The sequence below is a fragment of the Ipomoea nil genome, unplaced genomic scaffold (assembly GCF_001879475.1).
Source record: "Ipomoea nil cultivar Tokyo-kokei standard unplaced genomic scaffold, Asagao_1.1 scaffold1043, whole genome shotgun sequence".
NCBI classification, from domain to species: Eukaryota; Viridiplantae; Streptophyta; class Magnoliopsida; order Solanales; family Convolvulaceae; genus Ipomoea; species Ipomoea nil.
Window position 1 is genome coordinate 5,509,740 of NW_017617471.1, and position 19,412 is coordinate 5,529,151.

The 19,412-nt window shown below is 35.4% G+C and overlaps 2 protein-coding genes across 2 annotated transcripts; both read right to left on the reverse strand.

Annotated features, from left to right (window-relative positions):
• Window positions 1-5,669: 5,669 nt before the first annotated feature.
• LOC109182370 (zinc finger CCCH domain-containing protein 48-like) lies at window positions 5,670-9,675 on the reverse strand. The gene is made up of 10 exons (XM_019332533.1): window positions 9,216-9,675; window positions 7,801-8,381; window positions 7,612-7,707; window positions 7,420-7,509; window positions 7,223-7,324; window positions 6,964-7,110; window positions 6,648-6,767; window positions 6,499-6,558; window positions 6,305-6,402; window positions 5,670-6,213 (listed from the first exon to the last, which is right to left on the reverse strand). Exons 2-10 carry the CDS (start codon window positions 8,317-8,319, stop codon window positions 6,060-6,062), a joined length of 1,386 nt encoding a protein of 461 aa, XP_019188078.1. The 5' UTR covers window positions 8,320-8,381; window positions 9,216-9,675; the 3' UTR covers window positions 5,670-6,059.
• Window positions 9,676-17,044: 7,369 nt separating this feature from the next.
• Window positions 17,045-19,274, reverse strand: LOC109182393 (mitochondrial succinate-fumarate transporter 1). Its single transcript, XM_019332570.1, has 3 exons — window positions 18,700-19,274; window positions 17,315-17,874; window positions 17,045-17,279 (listed from the first exon to the last, which is right to left on the reverse strand). Exons 1-2 carry the CDS (start codon window positions 19,093-19,095, stop codon window positions 17,338-17,340), a joined length of 933 nt encoding a protein of 310 aa, XP_019188115.1. The 5' UTR covers window positions 19,096-19,274; the 3' UTR covers window positions 17,045-17,279; window positions 17,315-17,337.
• Window positions 19,275-19,412: the final 138 nt, after the last annotated feature.

Genomic DNA, 19,412 nt, shown 5'->3' on the forward strand with positions numbered 1-19,412 from the left:
CTTTTTCAATATTAATATTACCTTTTTATCATGACTAGACACCTCTCACATATAAAGATCCGTGAGACAACCACACAGGAGACTCATTTTTTTTAAAAAAAAAATAAAAAGTAGGAGCAATTTGATAATTTAATATTTTAAAATTTCATTAAATCAAATGACGTTATTAAAGAGTCATCATATTTTTCGAATTTTAATGAAGTGATCTTAATAAAAAGAAATAAATTTTATTTATTAGGTTAATTTCATAAAAATCCCAATAAGTATAAATGGGTGAGAATGTGTACGTGAGTATGTGAGACTGGATGAACGTGTCAACGAAGAAAACCTTCCGTTGACCATGGAGGTCGCTGATAGTTATTGAGCCACGTTTCATGCTTGGCTGTTCAAACTTTTGTTCCCTTTTTATTTTATTTTGTTAATAAAAATAAAAACGAGTTTTAATTAATTTCCGCCGCCAAGGTGAACTATTCAATTCCTTCCAATAAGAAATTCGAATTTGGTGAGAGCTTAGGCAATTTTAGTTTTTCCTCTAAGGAGACATTCAATGCGAATATGGAGACTTCAATTTGATCATGAATTCTCTCAATCCTTCCACTTCAATTGGTTCATGCATCCCTCACGTACTACTATTCAACAAAATTTCGTGCAAATAAAACATTTTTATATTTCGTTGAGTGAGAGAAGAAAAAAAAAAAAAAAAGAGAAATACTTGTGCAGAAAGTAATTTCCATATAAATCAACAATTATGCGAAGATTAGTAAGTTTGGATCCAGTTTTTTCTGATAATTAAATATGGAAATATAATTAAAAGAGGACAAGTTTGAGTTTGGTGTGCTCGAAAAGCAAAGTCAATAGCGACGAAATATCAGTACTCAATAAGTCCAAATAAAATAAATAAATAAATAAATAAATAAAATCCACTATTTAATGATTATAAAATTAAAATATGTAGGGACTAAAATAAACCAGGATTTTGACGGTATACGAGGTATGAGGAGGACATGATTGGTATTAAAGCGGCGTTACAACAGACGTGGTATTTGAATACTGTGAATGAAACTAACGGTGACGGCTAGAAGGCGGAAACTATGAGCCGCCTCCTTGGATTCAGGTTTCCAAGTGAAAACCGGATATGATGGTGAGTCGCTGGGAACAATCCACAGACCAAAGCCTTCATTCGCACGTTCCAGGAAACGACTCGCCCTACGTTCATCCAATCAAATCCAACCCCTTTTTAAAGCTTTGCCAAAAGTTTCATATTCCATTGAAAGAGAAATCTTTTGTTTCCATCTGATTTTTATTTGACAAATGATATTTTTTCTTTTAAAAATTTCAAAAAATACTTTATACTTTTGGTTCATAAAGTTTAAGTATTGTGATTTTTATTTATTGAGTTGTTAGTGCTTTGACATTTTTAATTCTTACGAATCTATCAAAAAAAATTTTTTTTGAAATCTTAATTGGATTAATGCTCCTAACGAAATTTCGACTTATGATCAGATATATAAACCACTATCAGTTGATTGTACATGTACATCATATATAAACCATAACTTCATGATGGTTTTGTGAGAACCAAATTCGCCATAAATCAGGTATGAAAGTACAAAATTAATAGATTATTGCTTTGTTAGAACCGAGTCCACCATAAATCAGGTATGAAAATACAAAATGAGGATAGAAAATTAGTAGATTATTGCTCGGGGAAGTACAAAACGGGGGTAGAAGGGCACTAGACCCAAAAGAATGGCTACTGCTGCTAAGAATTAAACCCTGATGTATGGGTTGAAGGTTAAGAACCCATACCATTTGACCAAGAAGGATTGTAAGGACCAATGGGTGGTTTCTAAAGGGAGACAAGGCACTGCACCCTACTTATATTATTGAAGAACTCATATGGATGGTTATTATTCTTGGCCACACACGTGTCCCCCTACTACTTTGCTTCCCGCGCACTTTCCATGCATAAGTGGGGCTCCCTACCCTTTACCCAAGATCTTGAGCCGCTTGTGTTATTAGTGCTTGTATTGTTAATCCATTCTTGACAGCACTTTCTTTAATATTTTACTCCTTGCTTCATTATTTCCTTAACAATAAAAATGAACACCTCACTCGGTCAAGATATATCTAGTAAAATGCCCTCAGGTCCCATGTCCTATCACAAACCACTAAGGCTGTCCTTACCCCTGCCAATATCATATTGGCAAGATGAGTTGGACAATGCCATGTATGCTTTTTGTTTTTTTTCTTTTTTTTTTTTAAATAGTGAGTTGGATTGCAAGTTTGCTCTGCATGCAAACTTGCAATCCGTACAAAAGCTTTTTGTACTTTTTTTTTTAGTTTTTTTTTTTAGTTTTTTATTTAGTTTATTTAATTTTGTTTCCTTTCTTTTATTTTATTTGTTTTTTGTTTTGTATTTGGCCATATTAATTTTTTTATATTTAATGTGTAATATTTTTTTAATAAAATAATATATTAAAAGAGAACATAACATTTCATTGATGTAGAAATACAATGCATACAAATTAATTCCACCATACTTACTCATCTAAAAACTTCTTGATTTGCTTATCGTACAATTGTTTTTGCGTTTCGTTCATACTTGATGTATCTAGTTGCATAAGCTGAATGAGAAGTCTATTTTTCTCAGTTTGTTGTTATTGTTGCAACCTTTCTTCTTGTCGCTTCATTTCAGTGTTGTCATAGTTGTAATTTGTACTTGGGTTAATTTTTATGAATTCAATTACTTTGAATTTGTACGGTTCATTTGAGTTTTAGTTTTACAATTCAAATCGTGGTATAATATGCATCCGGTTATATACCATACATAATACAAATAATTTCTTACATTATTCTTTAAAATAAATTCATTAAAATTACGTGTCTAAAATTTATGTGGATAAAGATACATTTTTTTTGTAAGATTGATATACATACATTCATTACTATACATAAATTAATTCATTAATACATACATTTAGTTTTTCCATTAATACATACGTAATTAGTTATTTTCACATTTGTTATATTTAATATTTAAATATAAGTTATATATTGATATAAATAAATAATGTTGAAGACAAAATAATATTTATTAAGAAAAAAATATTAATTTTTTAAAGTGATGTGAAATTGGGGCCCACTTTTGAAGGTTGATTGGATTTGCAGGGATGTAGTGTGAATAGTATATAATTTGCAAATGGGATGATGTAGAAGTGGGACCCATTTTTTAGAGTGAGAAATGTTTGCAGGGGTAAGGAAAGCCTAAGAATTGATTGTATGCGTTATGCATTTTTCACTACTAGGCTGTGAAATTGGAACACAATTTGAGAGAAAAAGGAAATATGATATGAAATTTCATTAAATCTTGATCAATTAGAGTTTTTAAAGAGTCACATTCAAAAAAAAAAAAAAAAAAAGAGTTTTTAAAGAGTCGCTTTGGATACTTAGAAACTCCTAGATAGCCTTTAGGTTCTTTTGGGGTCCTCTCCTCCCAAAATATTAAATTTCATAAAGTGATAATATAACACATAGGCACTGTTGTAAAAATCACCCTAGCTGGCCGCTTAGACGCTAAGCACCCCTAAATCGTGGCAATTTTTTTCTAGGCGGTTATCTAGGCGCCTAACTCGGTCAAGTTAACCGAGTTAACTCTGTCGACTCAGCCTTACTAATTTTTTTCATTTAAAAAAAAAAAAACTTACAAATCTCCAAATGCTTATATACTAATATTCACAACAATGTCAAATCTTACATCCTTTTGTAAATCATATATCGTTGGTAATGTGTAATATAATTAGCTTATCAGCCAATTTTGGCTTATTTGACCATTATTAGTTGTTTCACTTAGTTAAATAATCAATATGAATGTTTGATTAATTAACTTTTGTAACAACGTATTGCTTCAAAATGCTAAAATTCAAAATCCTACTCAAAGTAGTTTTTTATCAGTTTTTTGAGAAAGTCATTTTGCATGTAATTAGCTATCAACTAACAGCTAATTTATTAAAAAAAAATTACAATCAATAAATGCTATCAACTAGTCAATTTCACTAACTCAATTAGCTAACAACTATCAACTAACATTCATCCATTCAAAATAAATTTATAAATTTAATTTAGTTAACAAGTTGAGTATTGCTCTGAATTGAAAGGTACTCGTGCACAAAAGAATAAAGTGTGGAAGTAATGTCATTTCAAACATTTTAATCGAGAGCATAAATGCTTACTATATATACTTGTATACCCCAAGAATCAAAGTGAAGCTACTTTTAATGAGAGACGACAAATCAAAGTAAATATTAAAAGATGAATTTTTTAAAAGTTAGAAGATAATACGTTGTAACATTTTATTTATATATTTATTTTTCTTGGTGTAGAAACACGAAAATAATGAGAAATACGCCGCAAGTAATATGCAATTGAGATAAATTTTGTAATTTGCGATTACACAGATCTTCCTCTCGTGACTAACTTCTTTTTCACGGCAATATTTCTCCGACTTTTGGCTGAATTGGACGGACTACAATCTTCCAACGTGGTTACTTCTCACCATCTCACTTTATATGTTATACATTAAAAAAATTGTTTTAAAAAAAATGCGAGAGTTTAAGTATGATTCTCATACCAAAAGGTCATACGGCAAATGATTACTGTTAACATCTTCTCAGTCGAGTCCGCCGCAGATGCTATAAATTGATTTTGAATTCAATATATGTAAGATTTAATATTCAAATTTATTTTTGGATAAAAACATAACTAAAAGTATATAAACCAATAACATATTAAATTTACTTAACATTTATTGGATGCCATAAATTGATTGAAAAAAAAAAAAAGAAATTATTAACCAATTAACTAATGTCACATTATGATAGACGAATTGGAAGAGGAAAAATAAAAGGTGTATGTAGTATCCACTTATCTGTTCCCTACTCGATCTAGTCTTATTTGCTTCATGAAACTGAGAATCACAAGACTATTTTTGAGATTATTAATATAATTCTAAATATTTCATTTTTACTATCTATTACACTCTATTTAGAATCTATACGTTTAATATATATTACTTTATAACATGAGTAAAATTTATAAAATAATAGTTTTACAATTAAATAAGTCTTAAACAGAAGGAGTCAATAAAAGATTGTGGAAAATAATTTTAGATTATGTTTGATTCGAACATGAGAATCAAAATTGGAATAGGAATCAAATACTTAGTAATTAGAATAAGTTTTGATAATGTATTTTACATCTTTGGTAGTATGGTGAAATTAAAATGATTACTAATATTGATGTTTGGTTATGTATGACTTTATATTGATCTTAAGAGTGACGATGAAGTGCGAGTGAGGAAGTTGATGAAGTGAGGAGGTGATGAAATGAAGAGATCGAGTTAAGACTGAATTAATGTAATGATACCTGATTTAAATTAGGTAATGAGTTTTGTAATTATAGAGTAATCAAATCCTATACCTGTGTTTTAAAAGATTATTAACCAAACAATGTGTATGACTTTTATTCTTATTCATTGTGTCTAACCCCATAAGCCAAACACACCCTTAGTTGTATGAAATTATATAAGCTGTATACATGGAAGACTAATGTCACTACTCACTAAACAGTAAGATTGTGAGGAAATATGGAAAAACACCTAACATTACAACTAAGTAATCAAAACTTAACCTCTTATTAGGAGAAGCATATTGTAAAAAACAAATGATCAATTCAAATCTATACAATATATCATCTAGACTACAACTTCTTCTTTTTTTGAAAATCTCTAGACTACAACTTTGAAATAAGCTGTTTACAATTTACAACTTGTAAGTTGTAACCCAGACTTGCCATAGTGGTAAGGCATGAGGATATCATTTCTTTACACAAGAATACAAAATTGCCAGAGAAGAAAATGCAGTCTGGCTGTTGGCTCTCTGTCCCTTAAAAAATATTCCACAGCCTTTCTTCCTCTGATAGTTAGGCTAAACTAGATGTCAGCTGAACTTTGTGCAATAGCATTCGGTCTGTCTGACCAAGAAATCGTGTTTCCAGTTGCATCAACTTACTTGAGGAGCCATGCCAATGGCTTCTCCCTGCAATTTCCAAACAGAAACTTCTCCAGTTGCATCACCGGTAAAGAACAGTCCTCCAACCCCTATTTCAACTGATCGAACTTCCCTCTTCGCGAATAGTCTGCCCCTTTCGGAAAACCTACCACACATCCAGAGAATCAGCAACTAGGATGAGAAAGAAAGTGAAGCTTTCAACAGAACAAAGAAATATATGGACACTAAACACTTACGATGGCAGGTCATATAAGCGGATAGTATTGTCATTGCAGGAGCAAAGCAATATCGGTTTAGCTTCAGCATCACATATCCCACAAAGAGCTAGTACACCCTGAAGAAGTGGAGAACAATACGGTTAACCTTCAAGTCTAGAGCTGACAGTGTTAACAAATTCATTAACGTTAGGAAAGGTAAAACGCTAACTTACAGTTTCCTCTTTATGTTCATAAAATACTTCTAAGCTCCCATTTTCAGTTGCAGCCCACACCTGAAGGAAATGAGTGAAAAAACAAAAGATTACAAACTGGAGTTTTTTCAGAGTGAAAGCCATCAAAGTGACAACAAAGTAATTTAAACCTTTATAGTGTTGTCCAAGGAACCAGATAACAAGAAGTTGTCCCAGCAAAGGACAGACATGACAACATCAGCATGACCATTTAGTGTCTGTAAGCACTGCAAACTTTCCAGATCCCACATCTGCAACAGAACATTATTCACGAAAAGATTCTCAGTCAGACAAGAATCAAAACTAGATAAACAGTATGCAAGAGAAAGCACCATCCTATGAATAAAAAGCAAATGTGATTCAAGGTGTTGCATCATTAGATAAAACAAAACGGTTGATTAATCATATGACTAGAACAAATCAAATATTGTGGAAAGAAAATCATACTCTGATCGTATTATCCATGGAACCTGAGTACAGCCTATTAGCACCGACAACAAGTGAAAGCACAGCCTGGTTGTGACCCTCCAATGACGAAACAAGCTCTGGACTATTTATTTCAGAAGTGAACTTCCATGCCAATATGGTACCATTCTGTGGCCAAAAGACGCAAAAGTGTTAAACGGAGTTATACGAGCAGGTTTAACATGATAGATCGAAAATGTAAAAGCCAGTCAAAATAAAGCATTCTAACAGCAGTAACTACCTCTGTCCCAGCAAAAAGTTTATCATTGCCGACAGTCATTGCATAAACTTGCCCAGTTGGTCCATTAAGGTTAAACTCTATTTGGGTGTGAACGTTCCAGACCTAAAACAAGGAAACCATTTACAATGACAGAAGAAAAGAGTAAAATGCACTTGGAAGGGAAAAAAAGAAAGCTTAAATGGCAAAAGAAATACTACCTTAACAACATCGGGCAATCCCACAAATACCCATGGACCTTCACCAACTAAGCATCCTACTTCTTTGTCAAACTTAATTACAGAAGCACACTGCATGATAAGGAGAATTACCTTAATATCATTATTATTCCCATGGAAAAGTGTAAAACTAAGATGGTCTACCACAAGTTCTAAATTAAAAAGAACACAAACCTGACCACTGTGGCAGTCCCAAACCCGTACAGATTTGTCATTGCTACTTGAAAAGAGCTGGTTGGAACCAGAGGGAAGAGCAATTCCAGTAATGGCCTAAATTTTTAAAAAAATAAATAAAACATTAAGCTGTGATACGAAAACTTCAGAGCATTAAAACGAAAACCTGACAACAATTTTGATAAGTACCTTGGTATGACCTTCTAACTTTGCCAACAACGAAAACCCATCACCAAATGACCATGCATGCAAGTCCTTACACTTGTCTCCATGAACACAATGGTTAGTAACCCAGTACTGGCATAGCTTTATTTGAGGCTTCTGAGTAACTTTGCCCTTAGATCCAGATCCTCTGGAAATTGAAACTGTTTTTTTGGTCCCTGGTCCTGTTTTGCTTCCAGAATCAACAATTCCATTTGTCAAATTAGTTCCAGTCTTTGGGCTCATGTAGCTTGAGTTCCTCTGAGAAGTTTCGGGTCGAACAGAATGCCTATCATCATCATATATGGTTGAAAGGGTCTGCCTCGGTTGCTGCAATGATGATTCTGAATGCCGAAACTGACAGGGATTCCTATTGCATCTCCCTTGAAGCCAATATATACACACCTTGTTGTATACACGGCCACCTACTCTGAGTCGGTTAAAAACTGATGCCTCTGGTCTTTTTGAAACAGTGTGTACTGTTTTCACAACTGTTTTCACAGCCATAGCAAATAATTTTCAATGTAGAAGATTGGCAAATATGACAATTGTTTCCCCAAATTTCTGATCTGCAAATACAAAAGCCAAGAACAGTATTAGCATCACATAAGACACCTAAATTCTAAAAACATAAAAGTGGATGAAAAACTAAAACATAAAACCATGTGAAGTAGAACATAGTTATGAAGTCCAAGTTTTAAATGATAGCAGTATGCAAATCCTAGAACAATTAAGTCCAAATGTGGATATGAATTCAACATAGTAAATTAGTAATTAATTATGGGTTAATATTAACAGGTTACATCACAAATTATTGAGATAGTTCAACCATTTTGCCCATCAATAAAATACATTATTCTAACTAATAAAATACATCATCTTACCTTAAAAATTTCATTATTCTCACACACATAATTTACTTTATTCTAACACATTTACATTATTTTAACTCATAAAATACATTATCTTACCCCGGTATATTCATTCTTCTAGCATACGCATGGAGTTAAAAAAAATTTAGTTTTGAACCGTGGTCCACACACGGTCCACATAATAATTTGCCTAAAATTTTATATTAAGCCTCAGTAATTTGATCAAAATGGTAAGATGGTATATCGTAAAAATAATAATATATTATATTTTGAATAAAATTTTGCTAAATTTTATTACTTTTTATTAACCTATTATCAACATGTTTACTTCTCAAAGCACGGGTTTAAAATTCAACCAATTCAAATAAACCCAATATAGAATGACCAATTTAACAGTTTTGTCTGATGAATCACGCAATATCTTATCAAGTAGGGCCGTCTCCGATCGCAAGTTTTACTAATGATCGAACAATTTTTGGATCTGCATTGACGATTGCATTCAAGGAAGAAAAAAGGTTCAAATTCATTAACCTTTTGTACAACCCTAAACAATTCCGATTTTCCGTAGCGGTCTGGATCATCTTATCAATCCAATCAAAGAATACCCAAAATATGCACAACCCAACATTAAACCCTAAAGTTGAAAACTTGCAGTTGGAATGTGGCCCAATACTCGCATCCATTGCTTCCGATCCCATCGGTGGAATTGCAAACTCTAAAAGCTAAAGAACTCGAATAGCGAACCTGAGATGCTTGTACAGCTCTGCAGTAAACTGATCAGAATCCTTCTACAGCAAGTTCAGATTGGTACAATCCGAAGAAACAGAGCAACGAGCGAAAACAGGGTTTACGGAATAGCCTGAGAATTACGCGAACAATTCCGAAATTAGCGGAGCGAAATTTGGAGGAAAAGTGGAGGCGGAAATCATATATTTATAGGCTGTCCGGTGAAGGCGGTGATTATTAAGTGGGTCGGGCCGGGACCCATCTTTACCCGATTTTGACCCATCTAATCTAAATAAATTTTAATTTCAATTAATGGTTTGGCACAATAATTTTAATTTTTTGGTTAGACCCTGCGATGTCTTGAGTAAATCTTATTTATAAGAGATACCTAATTAATTTTTTTATACGGGCCAAATTAATTTTTTCATATAAGAAGGATTCAAACTCTCAACCTCTCTTAATGGTTACCAATTTTAATCTCAATTATTGCATTTTTAAAAGTAACTAGATTTAGTTCTAAAGTTATTAAAAAAATCAATTTTAAGCTTAAAAAGACAAAAGTGAAGAAATCAAAATTAAAATTAAGTCATTTTTTAAAGTAAAACTTTATTATTTGTATAATAATTGTCATAAAGAACAAATTGCACTTTTGGTCCTGTGAGTATTAGGGTACTGACAATTTGAGTACGTGACTTTCAAAACTCCCAATTTAGACCTTTAACTATGCAAAAATTGGCAGATTTGGTCCTCCGGGCCAAATTGCCGGCCAATTTTGGCCGGAAAAAACATAAATTGGTTCGAATTTATTTGTGTTGAGGGCAAAACCGTCATTTCACTCCCTTCTTCTTCATTCTCCCTTTCTTCTTCGTTCTTCTTCTGCTTGACCGCCGCAGTGACAAGCCATATACAGTTGAAGCAGCCGGCGGCGAACTCCGGCGACACGCTGGACAAAGACGTGGTTCTCCGGCGCATCCGTCACCGGCGGAGAGTGAACAGGCTGAAATCCACCGTCAAAGCTTTTCTGGGCTTCGGGTCATCCTCCGCTTATAACAAGGATAAGCATAATAAGCAGAGTGGTGTTAATCCTCCTCCAACTTCTCAGATGATTAGCTGGGTTGATGATGCTTTTGCAGCCCCTTAATTAATCGTTCTTAATTATGTATCATAGTTAATTAATGTTTGTAATATATGTTTTGAGTACCCCTTGTTATGTTTTATGTGAGCATTTGTTGATTGTTAGTGGTAGGTGTAGAACTCAAAAAGTTTTGTGAATTATGAGTAGAGTTAATTGTAAATTTGTTTGTACATAATTGTAAAAGATATGAATAAGAAAGGGAGAAGAAGAACGAAGAAGAAAGGGAGTGAAATGACGGTTTTGTCCTCAACACAAATAAATTTGAACCAATTTATGTTTTTCCGGCCAAAATTGGCCGGCAATTTGGCCCGGAGGACCAAATCTGCCAATTTTTGAATAGTTAAAGGTCTAAATTGGGAGTTTTGAAAGTCACGTACTCAAATTGTCAGTACCCTAATACTCACAGAACCAAAAGTGCAATTTGTTCTTGTCATAAACCATTAAAATAATAATATTCAAATATAAAATTATTTTTAATTCTATTTTTCATCTATTTAAGTTAATACTAGTATACTAAATATATATATATATATATATATATATATATATATATATATATATATATATATATATATATTCTTAAAAATTACATTTTCTATTAATTTTGTTTTAAAAGTCAAATCCAAAAATTATTAAAAATTATTTTAAAAAATAGAAAATGTCAATTTAAGCAATAAATAATTAACATGAAAATTAATGGGACAGTGAGTAATTTATAAAGTAGAACCTTTTTTGTATTAGACACTAAATTTTTAGCGAGCATTCAATCACTATAACAAATTTAAATTGTTGTGAACTAGAGATGGAAGTCCTGTTGAGAGAGAGATGTTAGTCCTATGAGTTTAGGAGCAAAGTCCAATTGACTTAAAATTTGGCCGTCAAAGTTGGGATTAATATATAGAAATTGTTGTAAGATCAAATATTGTAGTATTAGTATTAGACGGAGATAATACCAAAATCACATAATAAAAATACCAATAAATATAGGATTTACATTATAGTTTCTGATATGTTACAATCTTTTACAAGTAGAACATTTAAATCTTGTAACTACAATCTCCCATAATATGTACAAAAAAGAACTAAGAACTCAATTCAAAGCTGATGATGAAAGGTATCAGACCGTCCATATGGTCTAACACATCTTCACACCAGGTTGAAAGACAGAATAACTACACCAATAATGATCAAACCTCCATAGCATCCAACAAAGCTTTCACCACCACATACAGATACAACTGATCAATTAATTCAAAATATATTGTTAACTTTGTTTTGCTTTGATTTACCATGTCAAGGAAATTAATGAAATTCACAATTGTTAATCCTATTATAGGCTATTTGCCAAATTTTTGGACTGTGGGGAAGAAAAATATCATAAAAACAGTGGGGGATGTAATCCAACCATGTGCCCAAAAAGACCAAAGAAAATGATAGATCTTGTGGGCGAGTAAATTGGAAAGCTGAAGTGAAAACTCCATTGATGTTGCAAACGTAGAAATTGCCTCAAGACATCATTTGTCTAGGGACAGAGTGCATTTGCTTTCTCAAACTGCAACTTCCTCCTATATTCCCATCTTTTATATCAACCATGTCCAATCCAATCAATGAACTAACAGATACTACATGTCTATGAAGAATGTACCAGTAACAAAGAGCCTGAAACATCAGGTCAAATATTCAGATTCAGGCGAGTGATACTGGATTTCATATTGCAAGTTTTGAGTAAAACAATTGTCCAGATCGGAATATCTCAGAATCTGGACAAGAAGCTGACTTGCTTACAAAAACATGAAAAACAGCATGGTTTCTATCAAAGTTTGAACACAGAGCATAGGACCAAAAGTGGAATTGGACCACATTTTGGGCTGAAAGAAAAAGAAACAGGGCAAATGGTACTATGAATATGATTCCCTATCAGTGTAACTATGACAAAAAGAAAGCTTCATTGGATACAAATCCATAGCCAATCATATCATCATCACATAGAGAATCATACAAACAAAAAAAGAATACAAATAATTCTTTTTGAATTAAAAGTGAGGAACCATATAGTCATGCTAGAGATGGAGGGTGTCAATACTTATAGAGTTCAACAACCTTTGTAGCTCCAAACTTGACCACAGAGAATATAGGCAACAGGGAAAAGAGGGAATCAACAGAAAATCAATCACCTCGGCAAAGTTGCCTCATTTGTGTTTACTTTTCTACTGCAATGAATTTCAATCGCATAGGATTGGGATATGAAAACGAAACAAATTTAATTATTCACAAAACCAATGCCAAATTATACTTCTAAACAATGAAACTTACTAGAGAACTATGAAATGGCGTTATGTTGTGTGTGCGTCGAATATGTACAGAGATCGGGTAGCTATGAGAGCAAAGAGTTGAGTCGGAAGCGGAGGGTGTAGGTTGTTCTGCGGCAGCCTTGCAGAATGTATGTGGTATATATAGCACAAGCAGCTTCTCCAGCTAGGGTTTCCGCCTTTAACTGATGACTGTGATGAGTCAAATTATAATAAACAACTGAAATTATCTCTCAACTTAATTTTATCCAATAATATTTTGTACTATTAAATTTAGAAAAAATGGTCAAATAGACCCCCGAATTTTAGCTTAAAAGTCAATTAGATTCTTAAACTTTTTAAAGGTGTAATTACACACATCAATAATTCATTTAAGGAATAAGGGTCAAATTGGCCACTTAACTGCTCATCACATTGCAAATGGGCCATCAAACTACAAAAAGATGCAATTGGGTACTTGAACTGCGTAAATACATTCAATTCGATCCAAAATAACTTGTTTTACCTGCTGACGTGGCGTTATTGAATTTAAAAATATTTTTTTTTAAATAATTTTAATTAAAATAATTATTTAAAAAAAAAAAAAAAAAAACTTCGTCACCGGCTCGTCTCCGCCGGAGACGAAGGGATGGCCGATTCGTCTCTCCTTGGCCCTCCAACAGAATGATATACATTCCCCCCAATGAACCCATTTTTCCCCCTTGTTTGAGGGACAATTAAACATATGAGAAAAAGGGGTCCAAGTTGTGGCCTGACCTTTATATTTCTCCCAGATACAGAAAACCCCAACAACAAAAATAAACTTCTTTCCCATCAATAATTGGTGGGGGAGAAGAAATTGCTACAGCCTGGAATGCCATTTTGCAATTTTGGCACCGCAAAGTACAGTCGACATAAGCCTCGGGGTACTGAAACATATGATAGCAATACGGGCAAGCAGTCCAGAAGCTAGGAATGTCATTCTTTGGCTCATCTTCCTTCAATTCATCATTATTTGATTCATCTACTCAGATTATCGGTAGAACCACCTGAGCAATAGTTTCTTTCGAAACCCTCATTTTGCTGCAGTGATGGCTCATTCCTTTGCTAATACACAGTAGAGTTCTCGGTGGGAGCAACAGGAGGTGGAGGTGGCGGTTGGGCTCGAACCGAGCTTGGCGTAAAGGAAAATGGTTGTGGTTCACTACTCGAGCCAGGCATATAGACCACTGTCGGTAGTTGCTCTACATTCAAGCTGGGCACGGAGGTTACGGAGGTGGTTGGTCCCTTCGTCTCCGGTTGTCTCCATGGCCTGCAGGTAGAGACCTTTTTTTTTCCTTCTAAATAATTATTTTAATTAAAATTATTTCAAAAATTATTTTTATATTCAATAACCGCCACAACTGGTAAAACAAGTCATTTTGGGTCGAATTGGTGTATTTACGCAGTTCAAGGACCCAATTGCATTTTTCTTTAGTTCGATGGTCCAATTGCAATGTGGTGTGCACTTGAATGGCCTATTTGACCTTTATTCCTTCATTTAAATACAATGAAACCCAAAAATAAATTAATGACTTGCTATCACAAGTCACTAGGGTTCAGGCCACCTTCTGACGAATTTTCGGACAAAAAAAAAAAGTGACCGACAAAATTTTCCTCAAAAAGGTGACCGACGAACAGTCGCCGATCATGGAGAAGGCACCAAAGTCGCCTTCTCTGTGGAGAGGTCACCTTCTCCAGCGAGAAGCGACCCAGATTTGGGTAGCCTTCTCGCTGGAGAAGGCAACCCAAATGTGGTACCTTCTCCGTAGAGGAGGCGACCCAGATCTGGGTTGCCCTTCTCGTCGGAAAAGGCAACCCAGTGGTCGCCTTCTCTATCTGAGAAGGCGACCATTTGGGCACCACATCTGGGTTGCCTTCTCCAGCGAGAAGGCTATCCAAATCTAGGTTGCTTCTCGTCGGAAAAGATGTCCCAGTGATCGATCAATTACTCCAAAATGCTAAAATTTACAAAGCTACTCAACTCAGTTTTTTCGATTAATTTGTTAAGAAAGTCATTTTGCATGTAATCAATTATCAACTAACAGCTAACAACTAATTTACCAAACATTTTTCTACAATCAGCTAATTAAACTCACTAACTCAATAACTAACAATTATTTACCAAACACCCCGTTAACTATTTATTTGTCGGTGTTTGAGATTAATTCTCCAACTTAACCACTCAATGCCTAAATCTTTTGATTAGGGATTATGAATTCTTTGAATCAAACGATTATAACAAGAATAAGGAGAAGTAAATTCAAATTTAGTATCCGTTTAGAAAGCATGAAAATAACTTTTGAAAAATGAGTGAAAACATATTTCTTTAGTTGTTGGGAAATGAACATTAGTATTTTTAATTTTAAATATTATATATTTAAAATATACAATGGTGGTGGTGGCGGCGAGGGATTGTCTGTACCACTACTGCAAATATAAAATGACTTTCCCTAAAAAAAAAAAAAAAAGGAAGTCATTTTCTGAAAAATCCTTCTATTTTTCATTGACCACGCCCCTATTTTCATTGACTTCCATGAGAAAATTTCAATTTTGATCCACTGACTATTGGGGTTGTGCTAATTGCAACACTTGACTTTCAAAAATGTTTATTTAGTACCTTGACTATGCAATTTCTATCAATTTTGGTCACGCCGGTCAAATCTCATCGGAAAAATTTAATGGGTCAATTTATGAGGGTATTTTAGTAATTTTACTCCTCTTTTTTCTTCTCCAATGATATTCCCAATTTCCAGCGACGCCGGCGATGACTTCTTTCTTCTCCGATGTGCAAGATTGTCTTTTTCTTCTAGGGGAGCTAGCTGTATCATCAAGATAATAACTCTGATTTTTACTGCCTCTTTGCTCCTCACTTTTCTTTTTCTTCTGCTTTCCCTTTCTGAGCTCAAAAGCTGCCGGCAAATGAAACCAAATGCCTTCGCCATTCTCTGACAGTACGAAGAGGATCGTCAGCGACAGCAGCCATTTGCGAGCTCTCTCCCTCGCAAACTTCCGGCCGGCAGATTGATCGTTGACTACTCCAGCGGCCACCTGAGTCAACGTTTTGTTGACGGACACCATGAAACTATCCGGTTGAGAATCGTTATTACCGTTATACGACCAGAACGGGACGAAAGACGGATTGGGTATCCCATGTACAGGCTCGTCGGAGTAACTCAGGGTACAAAAATCGTACCAGATAGTTGCAGTCGTTTGGTTGGGACATCTCTGCAATACGGTTGCGCTTCTTCTAGGGGAGCTAGCTGCATCATCAAGATAATAACTCTGATTTGTACTGCCTCTTTGCTCCTCACTTTTCTTTTTCTTCTGCTTTCCCTTTCTGAGCTCAAAAGCTTAAGAATAACACACATAATCAGACTGAACATAGCATTCATCAACGTCGTGGAAATGCGGCGGCCCTGAGGATGCATCAGAGACCATAGACAAGTCCTCATCTTCACCGGAAAACGCCACCTTCCCGGTGTAAACTCTGGCGCCGGCGGTGGGATTACTGTTGTATTGATCTGCAGAGTTGTTGGTGTGTTGGTCCAAATACATTGTCCACCCGGATTCGCAGCCGCTGCTGTATTGAGAGCCTGATATGTTCATTCTTCTTCTGGTTGAGGTAGTGAAAGAATTAAGCAGAAGAAGATGAGAGGATTGAATTGAAGGGGAGGAGGAGGATGAAAGCGAGGATGTTGCGATAGATGGCGAAGACAATCTTGCACATCGGAGAAGAAAGAAGTCATCGCCCCGGAAATTGGGAATATCATTGGAGAAGAAAAAAGAGGAGTAAAATTACTAAAATACCCTCATAAATTGACTTATTAAATTTTTCCGGTGAAATTTGGCCGGCAATTTGGCCGGCGTGATCAAAATTGATAGAAATTGCATAGTCAAGGTACTAATAAACATTTTTGAAAGTCAAGTGTTGCAATTAACACAACCCCAATAGTCAGTGGACCAAAATGAAATTTTCTCGACTTCCATTTTTCCTCTCTAACCAAACAAACCTGGCAGAAATCATTTTCCAGATTTTTAAACACACCTTTAACTGAGATTATTCTTATATCACACAAAGTGTATGATTATCAAATCAATCAATCATCCAACCAACTTAGCTGAAGTTGTCTCAGCTGTGTTTTATTGTTGTTTAAACTCCACCTCATTGTTTCGAACAAAATTTCTTATTGTTGATTTAAAAAACAAACAATACAGCAATCCTATAGTCTTCTATTGAGCCTCTAAGAAACAGGTGCTCCAAGCAAAACTTAGGAAGTCTCAGTGCAGCCTAGTCACATACCATTTTGCCAGGGACAAGAGAACTGTCCCTCACTCGACATTACCACTAATTTAAGGGAATCTAAAGTGGCCAAAACAGCTAGCACGCTTTTGCCAAAGAATGGAACTACAATCCACAAGAAAAAGAGGAGAAATGTGGAGTAATTGTCGAGCTACCTATAGGCTATAGCGCAGCGTTTTGTATATGTCTTCTCTCATACAAACCAATCACTTGGTCAGAAACAGCCCACACAATGGCCTGTCCAGGCGGGATCCTCATAAGCCGGGGAAGTAACCCCTTCCACAAAGCACGTATACCTTCTTCGGTGTATATAGTTGAGATGGCATGAAACATTCCTCTGTACTTCAAATCACCCCCTGATCGGCTTTGAGCCATCAGCCTCGTTTTCACGACGTCGAAAGGTCCAGTGCATATAGGACCAGCTGTCCCTGCAAGGAAACCGGAAATCATAGACTGCCATGGCTGAAGGACATTCCCATCACCTTCATGTTTCTTCCACAATACTGTATCAAATGCATTCTTGGCTGTGAACATGGCCGCCTGGTTGGTCCCATTTCGCATAACTGTTGGGGAAGCCCCAGCCCACAGACCACGAATCCCGTCTTCACGAACAATCATTCGGGCACAGTGTATAGGCCCCTTGTACTTCAGGAGCTCAGGGCTTAAACCTCTCTGCTGTTGTAGTCGGATTTTCACCACCTGCATCAACATAACTAGCTGAGCTATCGACCTTAGACACAATAGAGATGTGACTTAGGGCCGCAATGATCAGAACCAAAAGACCAGCAAATCAAACTACATCTAAAATGAAAGACTAAATAGACATGCAACTTGAGAGACTTGAGATAGAAGCAAGAGATTCAAATAAAAGCTTAATTTGCAGCTACGATGATAAAAGAAGGTTCTTTAGTAATGATAATCTTGCAATCAATAATAGAGAAGTACTCCGTAATCAATACAACTTTCCAGTTTCCGCTATCTTACAAAGTGAATTTCCCTCTTCAATCATATAGTTAGTCAAAGAATGCTGAATTTCACATTAGACTGAAATTTACAAGATTTCAAACTAAGAACATCAACTTGAGGCACATTTGCTGTTGAAATGCTCCCTGGTATCATTCATTTCATCTAAACTTCTGTTCAGAGCTTCCAGATATTGGTCTACTGAGAACTCAAGAACAGGAAAAAACATTTTAATAATCTTATAATTAAATAGATTTCTAAAGTTCTTCAATAGGCTCTTGACTATAACTATAAGAGAAAAACAACACTTTTTCCTAAAGCCCCCACCAACTCAAATTTTTTTAATCTAAAAACAGTGATCTATTAACCTCTACATTTTAATAAGGATTTCGCAACAGAAAGCCGAAGGCCACAGGATTCACAAGATAGAAATTATAAAACAAAAAATAATTCAATCCAAAGGCATCAAAATCAAATTGAAAATTGCTAAAATTTACAGTAGTTCAGAAGAATGTAGAAATGAAGCAATAGACCGAAAATTGATAGAAATGGGAAACGAACCTCGAAAGGAGTGACGATGACGAGAGCTTCGAGGACGCCAGCTCCGAAGCCGGATAGAAGCCTCCCGTAGGGACTGAGATTCCCGGTCTGGGAGTCCTTGAAGGCGGACTGCAGGACGGCGTTGGATCCCATCCGAAGCGCGTATTTGAGAGTGAGATGAGTGGCGAAGGGGGTCAAGCCCTTCCAGAGAGCCCGGACGCCTTCGTTCTTGACGATGGTGGAGCCGCAGTGAGCGATCCCCTTGTAGGTGCCGGAGCGGTCGAGCTGAAGGCGAGTCTTGATGACATCAATGGGCTGCAAGCAGCTGGCCTCCATGATTCCCCCTAGAGATCCGGAAATGGCCTTCATGTAGGGCGGAATGGTGTGTTTCCCCCCTTTCTGCTTCTCTTGAGCCATTGAGCAAGAGTGAGGGCGGAGAAGGAGAAGGAGGAGGAGTTGAACGCCGTCTTTAAGGTGTTGCTGGAGCTAAGCAACACAGTCCGCGCCCGCCGGCTCCGCCCCTCTCCTCTGCTTCTTTGCTGAATTTCTAATCTTACAGCGGAGCAATGGTGAACGTGTTAAAATACTTTTCTTCGACTTGGGCTTACACGTGCTTCAATGTTAAATAATCAGCAATTATACGGAAGGGGCAGACATTATAGTGTATCTAAACCGACACTGGCTTACATATTATTTTTATTATATTATTAAATAAAATTGCAATTGAATTGAAA

Bases quoted from the DNA above. Each gene is read 5' to 3' on its own strand.
- LOC109182370 (XM_019332533.1), bottom strand. From the start codon at position 8,319: ATGGCTGTGAAAACAGTTGTGAAAACAGTACACACTGTTTCAAAAAGA. The intron at 7,510-7,611 runs GTTTGTGTTCTT...CTTATCATGCAG, and splicing joins GGGACTGCCACAGTGGTCAG to TGTGCTTCTGTAATTAAGTT. The intron at 6,768-6,963 runs GTATGATTTTCT...GTTCTGTTGCAG, and splicing joins CCATGGATAATACGATCAGA to ATGTGGGATCTGGAAAGTTT.
- LOC109182393 (XM_019332570.1), bottom strand. From the start codon at position 19,095: ATGGCTCAAGAGAAGCAGAAAGGGGGGAAACACACCATTCCGCCCTAC. The intron at 17,875-18,699 runs GTTCGTTTCCCA...ATGTTGATGCAG, and splicing joins TCATCGTCACTCCTTTCGAG to GTGGTGAAAATCCGACTACA.